Here is a 20,842-nt window from a genome sequence, read left to right on the forward strand (position 1 = left end):
GTTGATGGTGAGTGGGGTGAGGGGAGGGGGAGCTCTCCTAAAGTCTACTACCAATTCCACTGTCTTAAGAGCATTGAGCTCCAGCTTGTTGCGATGGCACCAGCTGTGCCACTTCCTGTCTGCAGGCAGATTCTTCCCCATCCTGGATCAGTCCAATCAGGGTTGTGTCGTCCGCAAACTTGAGAAGCTTGACAGAGGAGTCAGTGGAGGTGCAGTCATTGGTGTAGAGAGAGTAGAGGAGAGGGGAGAGTACGCAGCTTTGCGATGCTCCTATGCTGAGGGTCTGCGGGTCCGAAATGTACTTTCCCAGCCTCACATGTTTCCACGCTGTATCTCAAAAACTAAAACTAAAATAAATTGATTTCCTGCGCATTCTATGCATACATAATTTCTGCTCTATTTCAGATACATATTTGGATTGTACTGCCTGAAAAGAATGGTGTTGAAAGCTAATTCAAAAGAACTAGCACAGACACAGAAGGGCAAAACACTGCAAATATATTACAAACCACTTTGCTTTTGAATCCCCATTACAAGTCTTTCCATCTGACAACAAAATGCCATCAGTGTTTCTTTTAACTAATTTTCAAAGTTAAGGTCAATGAAATATTGCTTTATTACATCTATCGTGCTAAAATGTTGATCTGGATTTGTCAGTATGTGAAAGTGAGAGTTGCTGTTTTCTTTGCTTTATCTTCAAAAGATGATTTCCGTCCAAAGCATGTTATATTTTCGGACTCAACAATTACTTAAATTAATGAAACTAAACTTGTCAGCTAGATGCAGTTTCCTCAGCGAGTTGTTGCTTCACCATTCTCAAAGCATCTGCAAAGGAACAAAAATAATTTTCTATTTCTAAAGTAAACTATTTTAAAATTTGTCTAGGTTGTGAAATGCAGTTGCTTACCATAAGGCACGTTATTCTATTAATTATTCCAGTGTCAGCTGAAAACTATTGTGACAACAATCCTTTCTCAACCTGAATTTCAATATCAGTTATGGTAAATCAGGATGGATGTATTTAATTATTATTCAACAAGATTTAGCCAGCTATTTGGGTAAATTTGGTGGCCCTCTTAGTAAGGTTTAGTTTCTGTTGCCGTTGCTGTATGTTGTCACCAGTTTCACTGCGTAAGGATGACATATTTCATCATTATAATCTGTAGTCATACTTTAGGTAGTCTTTGCGGCAAAAAGTAGGGGAAATCCAGAAAAACACATTGATTACTCTCAAGACTCAAAGAACGAGCTATAATAACATAGCTGAACAAGCCGACACAGCAATAAGTTTTTTCAATGTTACAGTAAAACTTATCAAAGGAGAATAGAAATCCTCAATCTTACAAATAGTATTGATATTGAGAAAAGAACTTTTGATTATAAAACTGGAGGAATAGATATAAGGTTCTGTAAACTAGGATAAGGATTTTAAAACTGGGGTGACTTGGAGAGGTTGGGTGAGTGGGCGGATGCATGGCTGATGCAGTTTAATGTGGATAAATGTGAGGTTATTTGGTGGCAAAAACAGGAAGGCAGATTATTATCTGAATGGTGTCAAGTTGGGAAAAGGGGAAGTACATAGAGATCTGGGGGTCCTTGTTCATCACTCACTGAAAGAGTTAGATAGAGCTCTTAAAGATAGCAGAGTCAGGGGATATGGTGAGAAGGCAGGAACAGGGTACTGAATGTGGATGATCAGCCATGATCACAGTGAATGGCTGTGCTGGCTCGAAGGGCCAAATGGCCTACTCCTGCACCTTTTGTCTATTGTCTATTATAAAGCATGGTGTGAGACAAAGATGAATTTCTACCCCCACCTAATAAGTCAGACATGTTTGTACAATGAACATCACTGGAAAAAGATTTCACTGTAAATAATCATGTAAAGTTATACGAAGGTACACAAAAATGCTGGAGAAACTCAACGGGTGCAGCAGCATCTATGGAGTGAAGGAAATAGGTAACGTTTCGGGCCGAAACCCTTCTTCAGGTAAAGTTATACCACTGAGCCTGCTTTGTCTTCTCCCAATTCCGATCAAATCTGATTAGGTATTTGTTTGTCTCTTTTCCAGTTATCAGTGGTTCTTTTGAACATTTATTGTACTTAAATAATTATTTTAATATAGTATCAACTTTACTCACCCATTACGTTGTTTAATTTTCAAAACCTATGGTGTCGATATTTTCATTGCTTGTAAAGACATTTGGGTGCAAGCTTCTATCGGTTCATAATCATTGTCCGAGTCGGGTTTAGAGACTTCTATCATTTGTTCATAGTCATGGTCACTGTCGTAATTTAACTTCTGTACTATATCATTGGAAGGAAGTGGATAAGAACATGTTATATTTCAGAATGTTAAGACCAATTGGACATGAGCATGAGTATCCTGAAGGACCATACAATTTTTCCACAGTTTTTGCTTATGTTCCCAAATTAGTTTCCCAAAAAAGCACTTTGCTTATGTTCCCAAATTAGAGTTCTCCTTTTAGGGGATTTAAAGTTTTCTCATGTAAACTGCGATGTCACTATTAAGGGCTTAGAAGGGGGGAAATGGGCAGTTTATAGAGTGTGTTCAGGAATGTTTCTTCAGGCAATATAAAGCCTTACTAAGCAGAGGGGAAATCCTGACCTACACTTGGAAAAATAGGGCAGGGCAAATGACTGAGGTGTCAGTGGGGAGCATTTTAGGACCGGTGACCATAGTTCTATTAGTTTTAAAATACCTATGGAAAAGGACAGAAGAAGTTAAGAGTTTTAAATCGGAGCATAGTGAAATTTGACAGTATTAAGCAGGGGTTTGCAAAATCTAATAGGAATAGGTTGTGGGCAAAGGGACATCTGTCTAGTAGAAGGTGTTTAAAAGTGGGGTAGCAAGAGTTCAAGATCTGCTGTGAGTGAAAGGCAAGGCTGGTAGGAGTAGAGAGCCTTAGATGACAAGCGATAGATTTCATCGATAAGGCTTCCTTGGTGTTAACTGTTTTCATTTAATGCTTATTTTCTATAGTTATTTACATTCATGGTAACTGCTATAAAAGTAAATAACTGTAAGAGATACCAATGCAGTCATTGATCAATTCAGCTGATGAAAAAAGAATAAGAAGGAAAGTGGGCAAGATAATGTAATCCTTAAATCTGTTCATAAAATAATTAGTCATGTTTGAATTTTAGGAAGGTAAAAGGAAAAGCTAATGAAACAGTGAAAACGTATTTACATATAACCTTCCTTATTAGGGATAGTAGAAAAGCCATCATCAGGGCAAGAGTAAATGAACAGAACATAAAGATCTCCTATCTTACTTGCAGCTGTATAAGAACGTGTGGAAAAACAGACAAGAAGCTAGCAGGTAAGAAAAAACACTTGCATTTAAACAGTTCTTTATTGAAGTTAGGGTACCCCAACATCACTGAAACTGATAAATATTTTGTGTATATTGTTGTAATGTACGAAATGTGGCTGCCAATTTGGATTCAACAATTAAGTAAGTTAGCAGACTATTTGCTTTTGGTCTTGGCTGAAGGCTAAACATTGCCTAGGAAGCTTACAAATCTACCCAGTTCCTTAAATCGTTTTACAGTATAATGCATTTGAGTAAATAAATGGAGTCTTGATATGACCTCTTAATGAAAACATTTTCAACACGACAGCACTCTTTCAGCACTGCTATCTTGAATTACATGATCAAAATTCTGGATTGGATCATGAACCCACTTTTTTGATCAAGGTACAACTCTGCTATTATTGAGCTAAATCTGACTGTCTGATATCAAATAATCATGAACATTGGTTAAGATAGGGTCCAGTCCTTCAGTGAAGTGGAGATCTTGAACGCTAACATAACTGACATAACTGAAAGCAAAAGGGTCTCATAGATGAGACCGTTTGATAAACTGAGTGGCATGTTTTGAAATTAAGGTGATTTGGATCAACCTTAGTTATGGTCTTTCTTGTAGCACGAGCAGAGGAAGATGTATAACACAATTGAAAGTTGGATTAGAATGGAATAACATAATAGAAAATTGGTAGAATTTCTGTTAATTCCCTGGATGGCGGGACTGTCATATGCCGAGAGAATAGAGCAGCTGGGCTTGTACACTCTGGAGTTTAGAAGGATGAGAGGGTATCTCATTGAAACAAATAAGATTGTTAAGGGTTTGGACACGCAGGAAACATGTTCCCGATGTTGGGGGAGTCCAGAACTGGGGGCCACAGTTTAAGAATAAGGGGAAAGCCATTTAGAACGGAGACGAGGAAACACTTTTTCTCACAGAGAGTGGTGAGTCTGTGGAATTCTCTGCCTCAGAAGGCGGTGGAGATAGGTTCTCTGGATGCTTTCAAGAGAGAGCTAGATAGGGCTCTTAAAAATAGCGGAGTCAGGGGATATGGGGAGAAGGCAGGACGGGGTACTGATTGGGGATAATCAGCTATGATCACTGAATGGCCTACTCCTGCACTTATTGTCTATTGTTATAGTTGTACAGATTTCTGGTAAGAGACCGTCTGGAATTCCAAATTTAGCTGGACACATTTCTTGCTGAAGTGATGAATTGGTCTTGGAAGGGAATCAAGATGATGGCCAGGGCCATAGACATGGCGGGCCAAAGGGCCCGTTTCTGTGCTTTATGACATTGCAGCTATAATTATGCAGTGGCTAAAAACTTGATTAGCAATGGCAGCAAAAGTGGCAAATAATTATTGTCATCACAAGCTAACAGAGATATCAACAAAACAATTTGTGCAGTCAGCAAATGAATGACTTTGTGAATGAATCAAGGAAGTTAATTTACTCTGCGCAGCAATCTCTTCCCAAATGAACCCTATGGAAGGTTTATTTAGCTTACCTTCAGGAGGTTCAGCAGTTTTCTTTCCTTTCATTTTTTTAGGTTTTACATATTCATTGGGAGCAGCTTTTCTCTGCTGCTTCAAAATGAGTTTTTCTGAGATTAATGGCAATTCTTTGCTCTTGGTGACGTTAGATATTGGGTTCATAGATTGTCTCTAGTAAAATAAAGAAACAGTTTACAGTGCTATTTACCTGCTTTGTCCATTTCAAAACACATTCCTTCTCTCTTTTGTGGGCGGCACGGTGGCGCAGATGTAGAGTGGCTTCCTTACAGCGCCAGAGACCCGGGTTCGTTCCTGACTATGGGAGCTGTCTGTATGGAGTTTGTACGTTCTCCCCGTGACCTGCATGGGGTGCTCCGGTTTCCTCCCACACTCCAGTGCAGGTCACATGCAGGTCACATACAGATTTGTAGGCTAATTGGCTTGGTAAAATTGTAAATTGTCCCTCGAGTCTGCAGGATAGCGTCAGTGTGTGGAGATTGCTGGTCATAGAAACATAGAAAATAGGTGCAGGAGTAGGCCATTCGGCCCTTTGAGCCTGCACCGCCATTCAATATGATCATGGCTGATGATCCAACTCAGTATCCTGTACCTGCCTTCTCTCCATACTCCCTGATCCCTTTTGCCACTAGGGCCACATCTAATTCCCTCTTAGATATAGGCAATGAACTGGCCTCAACTACTTTCTGTGGCAGAGAATTCCACAGATGGTCGGTATGGACTCGGTGGGGCAATGGGGGCCTGGTTCCGCACTGTATTTCTAAACTAAACTAAACTATGTGCTTACCTAAAGGTCCTGATTTGGGCTGCTCCATGTTCCATGTGCACTTACTAATCCTCGTGTACCTCAACCCAAACTTATGGATTTGTTTCTTGGTCAGAGTTTGATAACATATCATTTTAGTATTATGTATTGTTCACTTTGCTTTAATTTAGAGATACAGCATGTAAACAGGCCCTTCGGCCTACAGAGTCCACACTGACCATTGATCACCCATTCACACTGGTTCTATGCTATCTTATTTTCTCATCCACTCCCTACACTCTCAGGGCAATTTACAGAGGTCAATTAACCTGCAAATCTGCACATCTTTGGAATGTGGGAGGAAACCGGAGCACCAAAGTAAACCCACATGGTCCCAGGGAGAACGTGCACTCCACGTAGACTGCACCGGAGCTCAGGATCGAACCTGGCTCTCTGAAACTGTTTGGCAGCAGCTCTACCAGCTCGTGCCACGGTGCTGCCCTACATTGTTAGTTGGTGAATTTGTGATGGCATCATAACATTTAAATTTATAGCAAGTCCATCGATGCTGAACATGTTGCAACGTTATCTTCCTGCATCTGCACATATTTCACTTCCTTCACCTTCAATGAGTCAAGATATTAGAAGCATCTACCCTAACAGTACAATGGCAGTACTATCACCACAGGGATTACAGCTTCTGAAAGCAACAGTTCAACACCACCTACAGTTAGAATTACAGTTAGGATGGCCATTACTTTCAGGCTTTGTTAGTCTAAAGCGAATTAAAATAAAAAAATACTTTGCAAACACTTGTATCTTGCTGAGTGATTTGGTATTAAATAAAGGATGTAAAGATATTGTGGTTACCCACCCGACAATACTAAAAAAAATGGGATGATTAATTTGGGTGGAAGTGAACTTTCAAGAAGTTGGTGACACGTAATTACTGTAAAATAAATGTACTGTTAGAGCTCTGTGGTCCTATTCCTTCAGAATTCAGTTATTACCATCTTATAAATTAATCTTATTTAAATTAATGTAATTTTTAATCATATATAATCACATTCCTTTCCATCCCCTTACTTCTTTTACAGATTTTTTTAAATTGAGTTAAATATTTAAATATATGTTTCTTGGTTTAAGCTATGTTGTTGTTTAAGTTGGTGAGAATTCTTCAAACTATCACGTTAAATAAACTTGCTGTTGTATTTTATCTCACCTGCCTGCTGCTGCACTAACTACTACAAGTGTGAAGAACTAATGGCAAACATGTTTCTGGCAACGACCCTGAGGTTTGGTGCTCTGTTGCCTTTTGACAGCTTGCTGATGTCAAATGTCTTTGAATTGTTAGTAAATCAATCTGACAATAGAGGCTCTTTAAAATCATTCCAAGTTTTCATGACACTAATTGTTGAAATCCTGTAAAACAGGATCTTGTCTAGTTAGAGGTTTAGTTTAGTTTATTGTCACGTGTACCAAGGTACAATGAAAAGCATTTTGTTGCGTGCTTCCAATCAGCGGAAAGACTATACGTGATTTCAATCGAGCTGTCAACGTTGTACAGATACAGGACCAAGGGAATAATGTTTAGTGAAAGACAAAGTCCAGTAAAGTCCGATTAAAGATAATCCAAGGGTCTCAAATGAGGTAGACGGTAGCTCACGACCACTCTCCAGTTGTTGATAGGATGGTTTAGTTGCCTGATAACAACTGGGAAGAAACTGTCCCTGAATCGGATGTATGCGTTTCCACATTTCTGTACCTCTTGCCTGATGGGAGAGGGGAGATGACAGGGTGTCCTCTGACAGTGAAACCTAGCTTCTGAAAAATGGCCAGGTTTTATGAAAATGTAGTCAATATTTTTCTAAAGCTCGAATGATTTTCCAATGCCAAACATACAGTGTTTAAATTTGCATAAGAAGGCAGGCAGTTATCGGTGATGTTTTATGTTGACTGTTCTTAATAACTTTGTCCCCAGGGTAAATTTTTATTTGCTGTGTCCTCACTGAACACTTGACTAAGTTGTGCTAATTTGCGGGAATATCAATTTGCAGAAGTCAATCTGTAAAAAAATAACCGCACATAATTAAAATAAAACAAGGTAAACTTTAAAGAGGAAGCCAAAGGATAAAATTCTGAGAACAATCAGGGACAATTTCCTTAGGTACTACACTAACTCAGGAAATTAAAACCAATGTAAGAAACAACATATGTGCAGGAAGGAACTGCAGATGCCAGTTTACACGAAAGATAGACACAAAACTGCTGGAGTAATTCTAAGCCACTTGAGAACAAAACTAAAGGTACACAAAATTGCTGGGGAAACTCAGCGGGTGCAGCAGCATCTATGGAGCGAAGGAAATAGGCAACGTTTCGGGCCGAAACCCTTCTTCAGACTCAGTTGAGAACAAAACTAATTCTTTTTTAAAAAGTGGCCATAGATTACTCATGAAATGCCATGTAACATAAGATCCTGCCCTTGTCCTGCAAATTATGGAGATGAAAAAGCAATTGTGTAAAAAGCTTTCTCTTTCTTCCAAAGGGCTATTTCATGCTCAGCACTATTTCCTATTTCCACAAGCTCTTTTACATATAACAAGAGAGCCCTTGAACTTATATTAAACCTTTCATAATCTCAAGACATCCTAAAGTGCTTTACAAGCATTGAAATACTTTTGAGTATCGCAACACATATGGTTAACTCCAAAGTGATGAACAGCAAAGTGATGGTGACAAGGCTGTGTGCTAGAATTTCTGTGGGCATATTTAATGCTATGCAATAATTTTAAACCAGAACTTAATCACATGCAGCAAATAACAAACTGCTGGTGGAACTCAACAGGTCAAGCAGCATCTGTGGAGGCCAAGGGGTAGCCGAGAACCTGCATCACGACTGAGAGTTTAGAGGGGTGATAGTTTAGTTTAGATATAGGGTGCGGAAACAGGCCCTTCGACCCACTGAGTCCGCACCCTCCAGCGGTCCCTCACACATTAACACTACCCTACACACACTAGGGACAATTTTACATTTATACCAAGCCAATTAACCTACAAACCTGTACGTCTTTGGAATGTGGGAGGAAGCCGAAGATCACGAAGAACACCCACGCAGATTACGGGGATAGGTGGTATAAAGAGATGAGAGGGAGGAGTGGGACAAGTGATGGCAGGCTATAGGTAGAACCAGGTATGGGGGGAATAGATGGGCAGGTGAAGCCGAGGGGTGGTGTCAGGTGATAGTAGCTGGTCTCTTCTTCTTGGGTATGGCGTGCACAGCCTAAAGTTGTAGGACAACTTGTTCTATTTGATCTTATTTGATTGTGCACACCAGATCGATTGCATGCATTCGTCGAAACAGGGCGGACCACGCGAAGGTTGCAATCTCCCACCCCATAGTAGCTGGTGAGTAATAGGTAGAGACAGATATGGAAAAAGAACAAAAGGGCGGTCAGGTGGGGGTAGGGGAAGGTGAACATAAACTTGGAGGCTGGAAGGTAATAAGTGGAGACAAGAGGCTGCAGATACAGAACCTGATAAGTAAGAAAGGTGATGAGTGTGAGTCACTATACTGCCCCCATTCTCTCCATTAATCATCAACACATCTCAGTTAAAGCCCTGTCCCATTGTACGCGTTCATTCAAGAGCTCTCCCGAGTTTAAAAGAAAATCTAACTCGTGGTAAGCACGTAGAATGAACATAGCGGATACGTCGGAGCTCAGGGACGTCTCTTAGCGGCTCGTAACGCTAACGGCAGGTTCTTGGGAAACGGGGTAAGCACGGGAAGACTCGTGAAGATTTTTTAACATGTTGAAAAATGTCCACAAGAGCCCCGAGTACCGACGAGTGGCCATTACCGTAAATCTCCGAGCGAATCAGGGCAAACTCGGGGAGAACTCTTCAATTAACTCGTACAGTGGGACAGGGCTTTTAGGCACCATCAGAATCATTGAGGTTTCTGGCAGAAGAGGAGGCAATTTGACCCATTGGATCAATGTTTTGTATTTGTAGGTATGAAGGCCAAGGTGAAACAGTCTGATCTCATAACCCCAGCTTCATCCTATTGAATTTGTGCTGCGCCAATAAAGGCCACCATGAGCTTCTGGACATGGGGTCTGCAGCACTCAGTATTGTTACTCTCGACATACAAGATCCTTACCTTAGGAAGCAAAGGTGGTTGGTGCTGCTTGTCACCTGGAACAGGAGAATGAGAAGGATTTCGAGCTGGGGCAGGAGCTGGTGAAAGGGTTGCTGCCTTTAGTCGTTTAGGTGGACGAGGTGGAGGACAATGAGATGGAGAAGAAACTTTCCACAGGTTATAGTACATGAAGTTGGTCAGCTCCTCTACTGGGGCAGTGCTTTCGTAACTGCAATCTTTTCCAGCGTAGTCTTCCAGGACTTGGACATTCATGGTCACCCATTCTATTGGAATCGCAAAGCACTCCGATGATTTCTCCAGAAAACTGACAATTAAAGTAGGCACCTCTAATATCTTCTCCAGTTTGATTGTTGGGAAGGATGTTAAAGAATCAGTTGGTAAGGACTGATCTTTAGATGTGACCTTCACGTGGCATGGGAATTTGAACTTGGAAAATATTTCTGAGATTTTGTATTTCTTTGTGTCATGGATTTCTTCTACAAAATGACCCTCCAAATAATGAGGAAGCATAAGTGGCTCACTCACATCCTTCTCCCCGTCATCATCATCATCATCTTCTTCTGGGATCTTACTACATGCAAGCACATCCATATTCTGAGGAGCACCACCAATGACCACTTGTGAAGTAGTCTTAAACATCGTAACCAAGTGGTCCCCAATACAAAGGGAAGATAGTCCATCTTCATTCCACGTGCAGTCTCTCGTAACCACAACGTACAATGGGTCATCTTGGGTGCAGGCTTCGCAAAGATCAAACACTGTTGGGAATTCCCTTGGACGCCTTCTGAAAGTCCCCTTGTAATTATCAGAGATTAAGAAATGCCGGCTGATCTTGTTACGCACAGATGTCGCCAGGATTTTCTTCACTACCACTTTTTTGTAAATTATTATATTTCTCTCCTTCCTAAGTGAATGAAACCATTCAGACATGAAAGGGGCTTGCTGGTCTGGGGCATCCAAGATTTTAGCCATTATTGGAAGCATCTGGTGAGATTGGTTGGCGATATCAGTCAGTGACATTGGTTTGATGAATGTGATATTTTTCTGTTCCTCTGTGACGTCCCTCACGTCAACCTCCAAAGTTGAGGGTATTTTCACAGCCTCTTTCCTGACTGCAAAAAAGATAGTGATATATTAATGAGTATTCTTTCAGATGGTATAAGGCTCAATCCTCCTGTGCATTATTCCTTCAAATAATAGTGAAAACAAACATTAAATCCAGTATAAATTAATTAGGCAATTAAATCCTCTTTCAGCAAATGCAAAACTTAATTATTCTCTATTCAATAGACAATAGGTGCAGGAGGAGGCCATTTGGCCCTTCGAGCCTGCACCGCCATTGAATGTGATCATGGCTGATCATCCCCAATCAGTACCCCGTTCCTGCCTTCTCCCCATATCTCCTGACTCCGCTATTTTTAAGAGCCCTATCTAGCTCTCTCTTGAAAACATCCAGAGAACCGGCCTCCACCGCCCTCTGAGGCAGAGAATTCCACAGACTCACCACTCTCTGTAAGAAAAAGTGTTTCCTCGTCTCCGTTCTAAATGGCTTACTCCTTATTCTTGAACTCTGGCCCCTGGTTCTATATTTGGATTCAGTTCTGAGACAGAAGTTTGGTTGTTCAATTCTTCAGAGATTTGAGCACAAACATGTAGGCTGTCTCTCATATGCAGTGTGGGGGTTCTGCAAGTGGAGAGACTGCACACTTGAGAAATTGTAATCTTTTAGACGAGGCAACAAACGTAAGCCCCATCAGTTTTCTCAAGGAAATATAAAAAATTCCATGCATCATTTTAGAGATGAGAAAGAGAGTTAGCCCCCTTGCTCGGGACAACAGTAATCCCTTGCTTAACTTTATTAGACCAGGTGGATCTAGTCAGTAAAATATTGGAGTTTGCAGTTCATCATTTGGTTGCAGCGCTTCCTAAAACAGTAGCTATACTTCAAAGTTACACAATGGGATGTAGAGCAGTTTGAGATACCATGCACACATGAGTATGACTCTGTATTTTTATTTGTGTTGATTGGGAATAGGGATATTTGTTTCCACTGTTAACATCAACCAAATATAGGAAAAACTTTCAAATTACATAGGGATTCATGGAAACGGGTCCTTTGGCCACTTCTTCTTGCGTATGGCATGCACAGCCTAAAGTTGAAAGACAACTCATTCTATTTGATCTTACTTGATTGTGCACGCCAGGTTGATTGCATTCGTCGAAACAGGGTGGACCACGTGAAGGTTGCAATCTCCCACCCGCTTTGGCCACTGAGTCCACACTGACCATCAAGCACCTATTCCCACTATTAATCCCATTTCATTCTCCTCATATTCCCACCATTCTGCACTATCACTATTACTGCCGACTATATTTGACAGCAGCCATTTGCAATTTGGAAGGACACTGGAGCACCTGGGGCAAACCTTTTTGAAACAAATATTCTCCAAGCACTCAGGGCAGTTAGTGTGAAATATTGAGTTACAGAAGTACTGAATACAGGACCAGTTAAACTTCAATGTCTCATTTTTGCAGTAAAAGTATATTTATTATTTTTTTTCTGCAACTGTTAAAACAACGTTTAGAAGCAGGAGTTGAAATCCTCAAATGCTTGGTAAGTACCCAGAAGCTAATCAAGCAAAACATAGCATGAAAAGGAAAAGATTCATCCTTACTTACAATTCATAATTGCTTGAATTTCATATACAGGTGAAATGATCAGCGGGCCTTTACAATGGTAGGGTGTGTTGATTCCTTCAGTTTCAGCCAGCATTACTTTCCTTTTTGTCAGAGTTTGGGACTCAATTATGTCATTGACTGTATATAGCTTATCATCTTCACATTCATTAAACTGGCCTTTTAACACAAATGGAAGCATTACATGCAGCTGCTCAAGATTGCCGTCAACAATGCAATCTGCAAACTTATGTCCATCTTGAACCACAGTTGAAATAACTGTTATGGGTTCTCTGCTCCTAATGGTATTTTGGTCAATGATGATATCAGTCATGGAGCAAAACGTGATTTCTTCTGAGTTCTGTCTCTCAAGTTCTTTTGCTTGAATAATTTCTTCAATTGAGGTGTAAGGATCTCCTTCAGGAATAAGCACAAAGTTCCCTTTGAAGAGAAAAGACATTACATGTTTGTACAATTATTCAGGATGATATTGTTTTCCAATACAATACAGATTTGGAAGTGGCCATTGAAAGTGGGGTTAGACAAGTAAATGCAGACCCAGTCTCAAAGGATCTCTGCCTGAATTGTTTATATAACTGCATAGTCAAGTGACGAGTCTCGCCCAGGTCATTCCCTCTTCTCCCCTCTCCCATCAGGAAAGAGATACAGAGGTGTGAAAGTGCATACATCCAGATTCAGGGACAGTTTCTTGCCTCATTGGATACCCCCAGACTATCTTTAGTCTGACTTTACTTGATTTTATCTTGCGTTAAACGTTATTCCGGTTATCCTGCATCTTAATAACAATAATAATAATAATATCTTTTATTGTCATTGCACATAGGCGCAACGAGATTTGGTATGCAGCTTCCAACCGATGTCATAACATAAATAACTAATAAAATTTGGATTTAGATATTGATATCACGAGAACATGGATTGTAAAAAGAACAGTAAAACAGTCAAAACAGTTCAACAGACTAAAGTGCAGATGTGTCTGTGCGACGTGACCATCCGAGGGAGACAGTCCAGGGGGGATGGGGGGTGCTCAGCAGGGCCGGTTCAGAGCCGCTATAGCTCTGGGAATGAAGCTGTTCCTGAGTCTGGAGGTTCGGGCGTAGAAGGCCTTGTAACGTCTGCCGGAGGGAAGTAGTTCGAACAGTCCATTACAAGGGTGTGAGGAGTCTTTATGGATGCTGACGGCCTTCCTGAGGTAGATGCCCTCCAAGGCTGGTAGCTGTGTCCCAATAATCCTCTGCGCTCTGTGGACGACATGCTGAAGAGCTCTCCTCTCCGCCTCCGTGCAGCTGAGATACCACACAGAGATGCCATACGTTAATATGCTCTCTGTGATGCAGTGGTCAGCAGCTGTTGGGGCAGACCAGTCTTTTTTAATGTCCTCAGGAAGAACAGTCGTTGCTGTGCCTTCTTGACCAGCGCAGCGGTGTTGGTGGACCATTTGAGGTCCTCTGAAATGTGAGTGCCCAGAAACTTAAAGCTGGTCACTCTCTCCACACTTTCCCCGTAGATGGAGATTGGGGCGTATTCTCCATTATGGGACCTCCTGAAGTCAATAATCAGCTCCTTGGTCTTGGAGGTGTTTAGTGACAAGTTGTTACGTGCGCACCAGTCCGCCAGGTTCTGCACCTCCGCTCTGTATTTTGTTATATTCTGTATCTTTATACTGTGGATGGTTTGATTGTAATCACATATAGTTTTTTTGCGGACTGGATAGCACGCAACAAAAAAGTTATTCACTGTACTTCGGTACATGTGACAATAATAGACTAAACTAATAAACTAATGAATTCTGGTTTCTGGATTGGTTCCCAACTAAAACCATTGATGGGAAATGACTGATATGAAGACAATGCAGTGTGAATTGTCAGTGAAATAGGCACCAAATTAGGTGAATTAAAAAGGGTAAAGGGTATGTGGGCAGAGAAGTGGCAGATGGAAATCTTTGGTCGCCATTGTATGTTCCTGCTTTCTCCCCATATCTCTTGATTCTGTTAGCCCTAAGAGCGATATCTAACTCTCTCTTGAAAACATCCAGTGAATTGGCCTCCACTGCCTTCTGTAGCAGAGAGTTCCACAGATTCACAACTCTCTGGGTAAAAAAGTTTTTCCTCATCTCAGTCCTAAATGGCCTATCCCTTATTCTTAAACTGTGACCCCTGGTCCTGGACTCCCCCAACATCGGGAACATTTTTCCTGCACCTAGCTTGTCCAATCCCTTAAGAATTGTATATGTCAATGACACTATTTTTATAGAGCAATGACAATATTTGGAGCCTCAGCGTGCGTTATACTGTGGGAAACATGGAAGCGGGGGATGAGTTCAAAAAATAAAAATAAAATATAGAAGAAAAAAATCCACTAAGCTGCTTTCCCATATGCAACACTTGTCCCTTTACCTCCCCTCTCGACTCCGTTCAAGGACCCAAGCAGTCGTTCCAGGTGCGACAGAGGTTTACCTGCATCTCCTCCAACCTCATCTATTGCATCCGCTGCTCTAGATGTCAGCAGATCTATATCGGTGAGACCAAGCGGAGGTTGGGCGATCGATTCGCAGAACACCTCCGCTCGGTCCGCAATAACCAAGCTGACCTCCCGGTGGCTCAGCACTTCAACTCCCCCTCCCACTCCGTCTCCGACCTCTCTGTCCTGGGTCTCCTCCATGGCCACAGCGAGCAACACCGGAAATTGGAGGAACAGCACCTCATATTCCGCTTGGGGAGTCTGCATCCTGGGGGCATGAACATCGAATTCTCCCAATTGTGTTAGTCCTTGCTGTCCCCTTTCCTCAGTCCCCCTGCTGTCTCTTCCCATCCTCCAGCCTTCGGGCTCCTCCTCCTTTTTCCTTTCTTGTCCCCGCCCCCCCCACCCCCGATCAGTCTGAAGAAGGGTTTCGGCCCAAAACGTTGCCTATTTCCTTCGCTCCATAGATGCTGCTGCACCCGCTGAGTTTCTCCAGCTTTTTTGTGTACCTTCAAATATTTAAATATATTTCTCTTGTTTTAAGCTATGTATGTTGGTGAGAATTCTTCAAACACGTTAAATAAACTTGCTGTTGTATTTTATCTCACCTGTCTGCCGCTCCAACTACTACAAGTGTGAAGAACTAATGGCAAACAGGCTTCTGGCAACGACCCTGAGGTTTGGTGCTCTGTTGCCTTTTGACAGCTTGCTGATGTCAAATGTCTTTGAATTGTTAGCAAATCAATCCGACAATAGAGGCTCTTTAAAATCATTCCAAGTTTTCATGACACTAATTATTGATATCCTGTAAAACAGGATCTTGTCTAGTTAGTTGTTTAGTTTAGTTTATTGTCACATGTACCAAGGTACAGTGAAAAGCATTTTGTTGCGTGCTTCCAATCAGCGGAAAGACTATACGTGATTTCAATCGAGCTGTCAACGTACAGATACAGGACCAAGGGAATAATGTTTAGTGAAAGACGAAGTCCAGTAAAGTCCGATTAAAGATAATCCAAGGGTCCCAAATGAGGTAGACGGTAGCTCACGACCACTCTCTAGTTGTTGATAGGATGGTTTAGTTGCCTGATAACAACTGGGAAGAAACTGTCCCTGAATCGGATGTATGCGTTTCCACATTTCTGTACCTCTTGCCTGATGGGAGAGGGGAGATGATGGAGTGTCCTCTGACAGTGAAACCTAGCTTCTGAAAAATGGCCATATTTTATGAAAATGTAGTCAATATTTTTCTAAAGCTCGAATTATTTTCCAATGCCAAACATACAGTGTTTAAATTTGCACAAGAAGGCAGGCAGTTATCGGTGATGTTTTATGTTGACTGTTCTTAATAACTTTGTCACCAGGGTAAATTTTTATTTGCCGTGTCTTAACTGAACAAGTGACTATGTTGTGCTAATTTGAGGGAATATGCAGGATTGCAGAATATGCAATTTGCAGAAGTAAATCTGTAAAAAAAATAACTGCACATAATTAAAATAAAACAAGGTAAACTTTAAAGAGGAAGCCAAAGGATAAAATTCAGAGAACAATGCTGTTTGAATCAGGGTCAATTTCCTTAGGTACTACACTAACTCAGGAAATTAAAACCAATGTAAGAAACAACATATGTGTTGGAAGGAACTGCAGATGCCAGTTTACACGAAAGACAGACACAAAACTGCTGGAGTAATTCTACGCCACTCTAATCAGTTGAGAACAAAACTAATTCTTTTTTTAAAAAGTGGCCATAGATTACTCCTGAAATGCCATGTAACATAAGATCCTTCCCTTGTTCTGTAAATTATGGAGATGAAAAAACAATTGTGTAAAAAGCTTTCTCTTTCTTCCAAAGGGCTATTTCATGCTAAGCACAATTTCTTATTTCCACAAGCTCTTGTACATATAACAAGAGAGCCCTTGAACTTATATTAAACCTCTCATGATCTCAAGACATCCTAAACTCAAACTTGCCATTTGGTCAGGAGGTGACTTGTGTGGGTTATGTCAGTTGTGTTATTCCAGGGTCTGCTGAAAATAGCAAATTGTCTTTGGCAATTTCCTTATGCTACGCAGAGGAAGTTGTGGTGGGTGAGAAGGGTTCTTTTTTCTTGCTCCCTATGATGTCAGTTGTACTTTTTGTTTCATTTTTACTCTACCTTCTGACTTTTTTATGCTTTTACCTTATGTTTTTATGTGAAGCTATTGAAATGTTTGGGCTTCCACAAATTCTGTTTGCCTGATATGCTGTGGATGTAATCATACTATTCTCCCAGATACCACTGCCCTCTCATCAAAGTCTTGGCCAGAAGGAGTCCTGGGACATTCCCAGGCTTTAATTCTGAAAAGATATCTTTCCATTTTCTGAAGACACAAGAGACAAACCTAAGGTCATAAGGAATAGGAGTAGAATTAGGCCAATCGGCCCATCAAGTCTACTCCACCATATAAACATGGCTGATCTATCTCTCCCTCTTAGCCCCACTCGCCTACCTTCTCCCTATAACCCCTGACATCTCTACTAATCAAGAATCTATCTATCTCTGCCTTAAAAATATCCACAACCGGCCTCCACAGCCATCTGTGGCAAAGAATTCCACAGATTCACCACCCTCTGACTCAAGAAATTTCTCCTCATCTCCTTCCTAAAAGAATGTCCTTTTATTCTGACGCTGTGGCCTCTAGTCCTAGACTCTCCCGCTTATACATACTTATTCTTCTGCTGGTACATTTGTAAACTCCATGGATTATGTTCAGGAAATATAAACGTGGGTTAACAGAAACAGGCTTTGACAAGGCAAGGGTTTAAACCGAAGTTAGATACAAAATGCTGAGTAACTCTCTGGACAGGCAGCATCTCTGGGTAGTAGGAATGGGTGATGTTTCAGGTCGAGACCCTTCTTCAGAAGAACGGTCTCTGAAGAAGGGTTTCTGAAGAAGGGTCTCGACCCGAAACGTCTGAAGAAGGGTCTCGCCCCGACTTGTCTGAAGAAGGGTCTCGACTCGAAACCTCACCCATTCATTCTATCCGGAATTGCTGCCTGTCCTGCAGAATTACTCCAGCATTTTGTGTCTATCTTCGGTTTAAACCAGCATTTGCCAATCCTTCCTACAAAGTTGGGTGCATATCAGATAAACAAATTCTGAAAGTTGCAGCTGTTTCATTGGGAAACAGTGATGTGTTTGTGGTCAAGAGAGTTAATTGACTAACAAAGCCATGAACATTCAAGATCTCAAGATCTAGTTCGGTTGGGGGGGTAGAGGAGGTTCAAAATGCCATTTGGTTTAATAACTAAGGTTTAATTTGAGTTGTCATGGAGTTGTACAGCGTGGAAAAAGGCCACATCGACCAACATGTTCCATCCACACGAGTCCCATCTACCTGCGTTTGGCGCATATCCCTCTAAACATTGGGAACCAATAAAATCACTGATGGGTTGTGTTTTAGTTTTAGAGATACAGCACGGAAACAGGCCCTTCAGTCCCCTGAACCGACACCGTCCATCGATCACCTGCGCACTAGTCCCATCCTACACCCTCGGGGCAATTTATTTTAACTGAAGCCAATTATCCTACTGACTCACACATCTTTGGGATGCGGGAGGAAACCGAAGCATCTGGAGCCAACGCACGTGGTGACAGGGAGAGCGTGCAAACTCCGCACAGACGTTACCCGAGATCAGGATGAAACCCAGGTGTCTGGTGATGTAAAGTCACAGCTCTACCGCTGGACCACTGTGTTTTAGAACCAAACTGGTGTCGAATTTCTGTTTCTGATAAAGACTAAAAACCATCACAAGTAAAAACGTAAAACAATATGTTGTGATCCCACACATTTTAAACGAGGAGTTATAATTAGATTTGCTTGCTTTCATTTGGGCCCAATCTGAACAAAAAGTAGGTTTTTAAAAAGTGCCAGTGTGACATCTAAAATGGCTGAAGTGCAACAAATAGTGAAATATTATTAAAATAAAACAGGTTTTATATGAGAGGCCCTCAGAAGCGATTTAGAATGTCCTTCCAGTCCTCCATTTGCAAAAAGGTGTGCACAATTGGTTTATACACAATGTATTTACATTTGAAGTGTAATTCTTGCTGTAAGTAAGGAAGCTATCAATTTATACCGAGTAGGATTCTGGAAAGAGCATTGTGTGAATGACCATGCAATCTTTTTTTGTGTTTGTAAAAACCCATTTCTCACGGTGCGAGTTGACCAACGAGTGACTCTGAGTAAAAGACTTGTGGCTGTGTACGAGATTCCAAGTATATGATTAAGAGTTCATATTAAACAGGGGAACAGGGCTAACTTCCTTTCTCTGTGTTGAAATTGTACTGAGGGAGCTTTAGTATCTACCTGATGCAGCAGAAGAAGGTTACATTTCTCATCTGAGTGATGCTGTTCTCAGTGGCGTTGCAATCCCTGAAGGCAGAATTTAGGCTTCAAGAGTGAGATTTGAATCAACAGGTTTTTGATAAGTTACCCACTGACCTATTAAAGTGGTTTCAAAATAGCTTATGCTGTGTGATTCTTTCTTATAGTTATTATAGTTCTTATAATTAAAATAGCTTGTTCCTTCCTGAAGCCTCTCCTTTCTTCCTTCTCAAGTATTGAGTCAGTTCCCGTTTAAACGGGGTGTTAAGGGCCTGTCCCACTGTACGAGCTAATTCAAGAGTTCTCCCGTGTTTCCCCTGATTCGAACTCGGAGAATTACGGTAATGGCCGCTCGTAGTTACTCGGGGCTCTCGTGGACATTTTTCAACATGTTGAAAAATCTTCACGAGCTTACCGCGTTTCCCCAGTACCTGCAGGTTTGCGTTATGAGCCGCTAAGAGACATCCCGAGCTCCGACGTACCCGCTACGTACATTCTACGTGCTTACCACGAGTTTGATTTTTTTTTTAAACTGGGGCGAGCTCTTGAATTACGTCGTACAGTGGGACAGCCCCTTTAGAGACTGTTTCAGTAGACACCAATAATAAGATATTCTATATTGCAATACCTGTGTGAAAAAATTGAGTTCCAAGTGTCATTGTTATTTAATATACGGCTTGATTTTGGGTTAATGCAAGAATCCAGAGATTTCAATGTGTTCAGGGTAAACCAGCAAACTTACACTAGAGGAATTTATTATTCAATTAAAAAAAAAAAATTCAAACGTAAAACTTTCCTGTTTGATAAATGTAACAATATGGTTACCAATTTAATCACACATATTGAATAGTAATAAAGTAAAACTCTGATAAACCTGCATGTTTGGGACTTTGACAATAGACAATAGGTGCAGTAGTAGGCCATTCGGCCCTTCGAGCCAGCACTTTGGTGGCAGATTATTACATTTTCCAGACTATTAGACGTTATTTAGATTAATACCTCCACATATTTTATTTAACTTTTGAAAAATAGTATTATAATAAATTTCCCAGCGAACCATTTATGTTTAAAGAGAGCTTGGGAAATGGGACATCAGATGAAAGAGAATATGCGAACTGGAGATAGACTCAAAATGCTTGAGTAACTCAGTGGGACAGGCAGCATCTCTGGAGAGAAGGAATCGGTGATGTTTCGGGTCAAGACCCTTCTTCCTGGCAAATCAGAAAGATCGTTAAGGGCTTGGACACGCTAGAGGCTGGAAACATGTTCCCTATGTTGGGGGAGTCCAGAACCAGGGGCCACAGTTTAAGAATAAGGAGTAAGCCATTTAGAACGGAGACGAGAAACACTTTTTCTCACAGAGAGTGGTGAGTCTGTGGAATTCGCTGCCTCAGAGGCAGGTTCTCTGGATGCTTTCAAGAGAGAGCTAGATAGGGCTCTTAAAAATAGCAGAGTCAGGGGATATGGGGAGAAGGCTGGAACAGGGTACTGATTGGGGATGATCTACCATTATCACATTGAATGGCGGTGCTGGCTCAAAGGGCCGAATGGCCTACTCCTACACTTATTGT

At 41.3% G+C, this 20,842-nt stretch overlaps 1 protein-coding gene across 1 annotated transcript in view; it reads right to left on the reverse strand.

Annotated features, from left to right (window-relative positions):
• Positions 1 to 224: 224 nt before the first annotated feature.
• The window catches only part of themis2 (thymocyte selection associated family member 2), a 29,419-nt gene continuing 8,801 nt past the window's right edge, over positions 225 to 20,842 (reverse strand). Inside the window, exons 3-7 of the mRNA XM_033044936.1 lie at positions 12,428 to 12,865; positions 9,749 to 10,860; positions 4,841 to 4,997; positions 2,143 to 2,308; positions 225 to 825 (exon numbers count right to left, since the gene is read on the reverse strand). Coding sequence (XP_032900827.1) covers positions 2,169 to 2,308; positions 4,841 to 4,997; positions 9,749 to 10,860; positions 12,428 to 12,865 — 1,847 coding nt within the window. The 3' untranslated portion in view covers positions 225 to 825; positions 2,143 to 2,168. The remainder of the gene's footprint in view (positions 826 to 2,142; positions 2,309 to 4,840; positions 4,998 to 9,748; positions 10,861 to 12,427; positions 12,866 to 20,842) is intronic.

This window comes from Amblyraja radiata, chromosome 27 (assembly GCF_010909765.2).
Source record: "Amblyraja radiata isolate CabotCenter1 chromosome 27, sAmbRad1.1.pri, whole genome shotgun sequence".
Classification (NCBI taxonomy): domain Eukaryota; kingdom Metazoa; phylum Chordata; class Chondrichthyes; order Rajiformes; family Rajidae; genus Amblyraja; species Amblyraja radiata.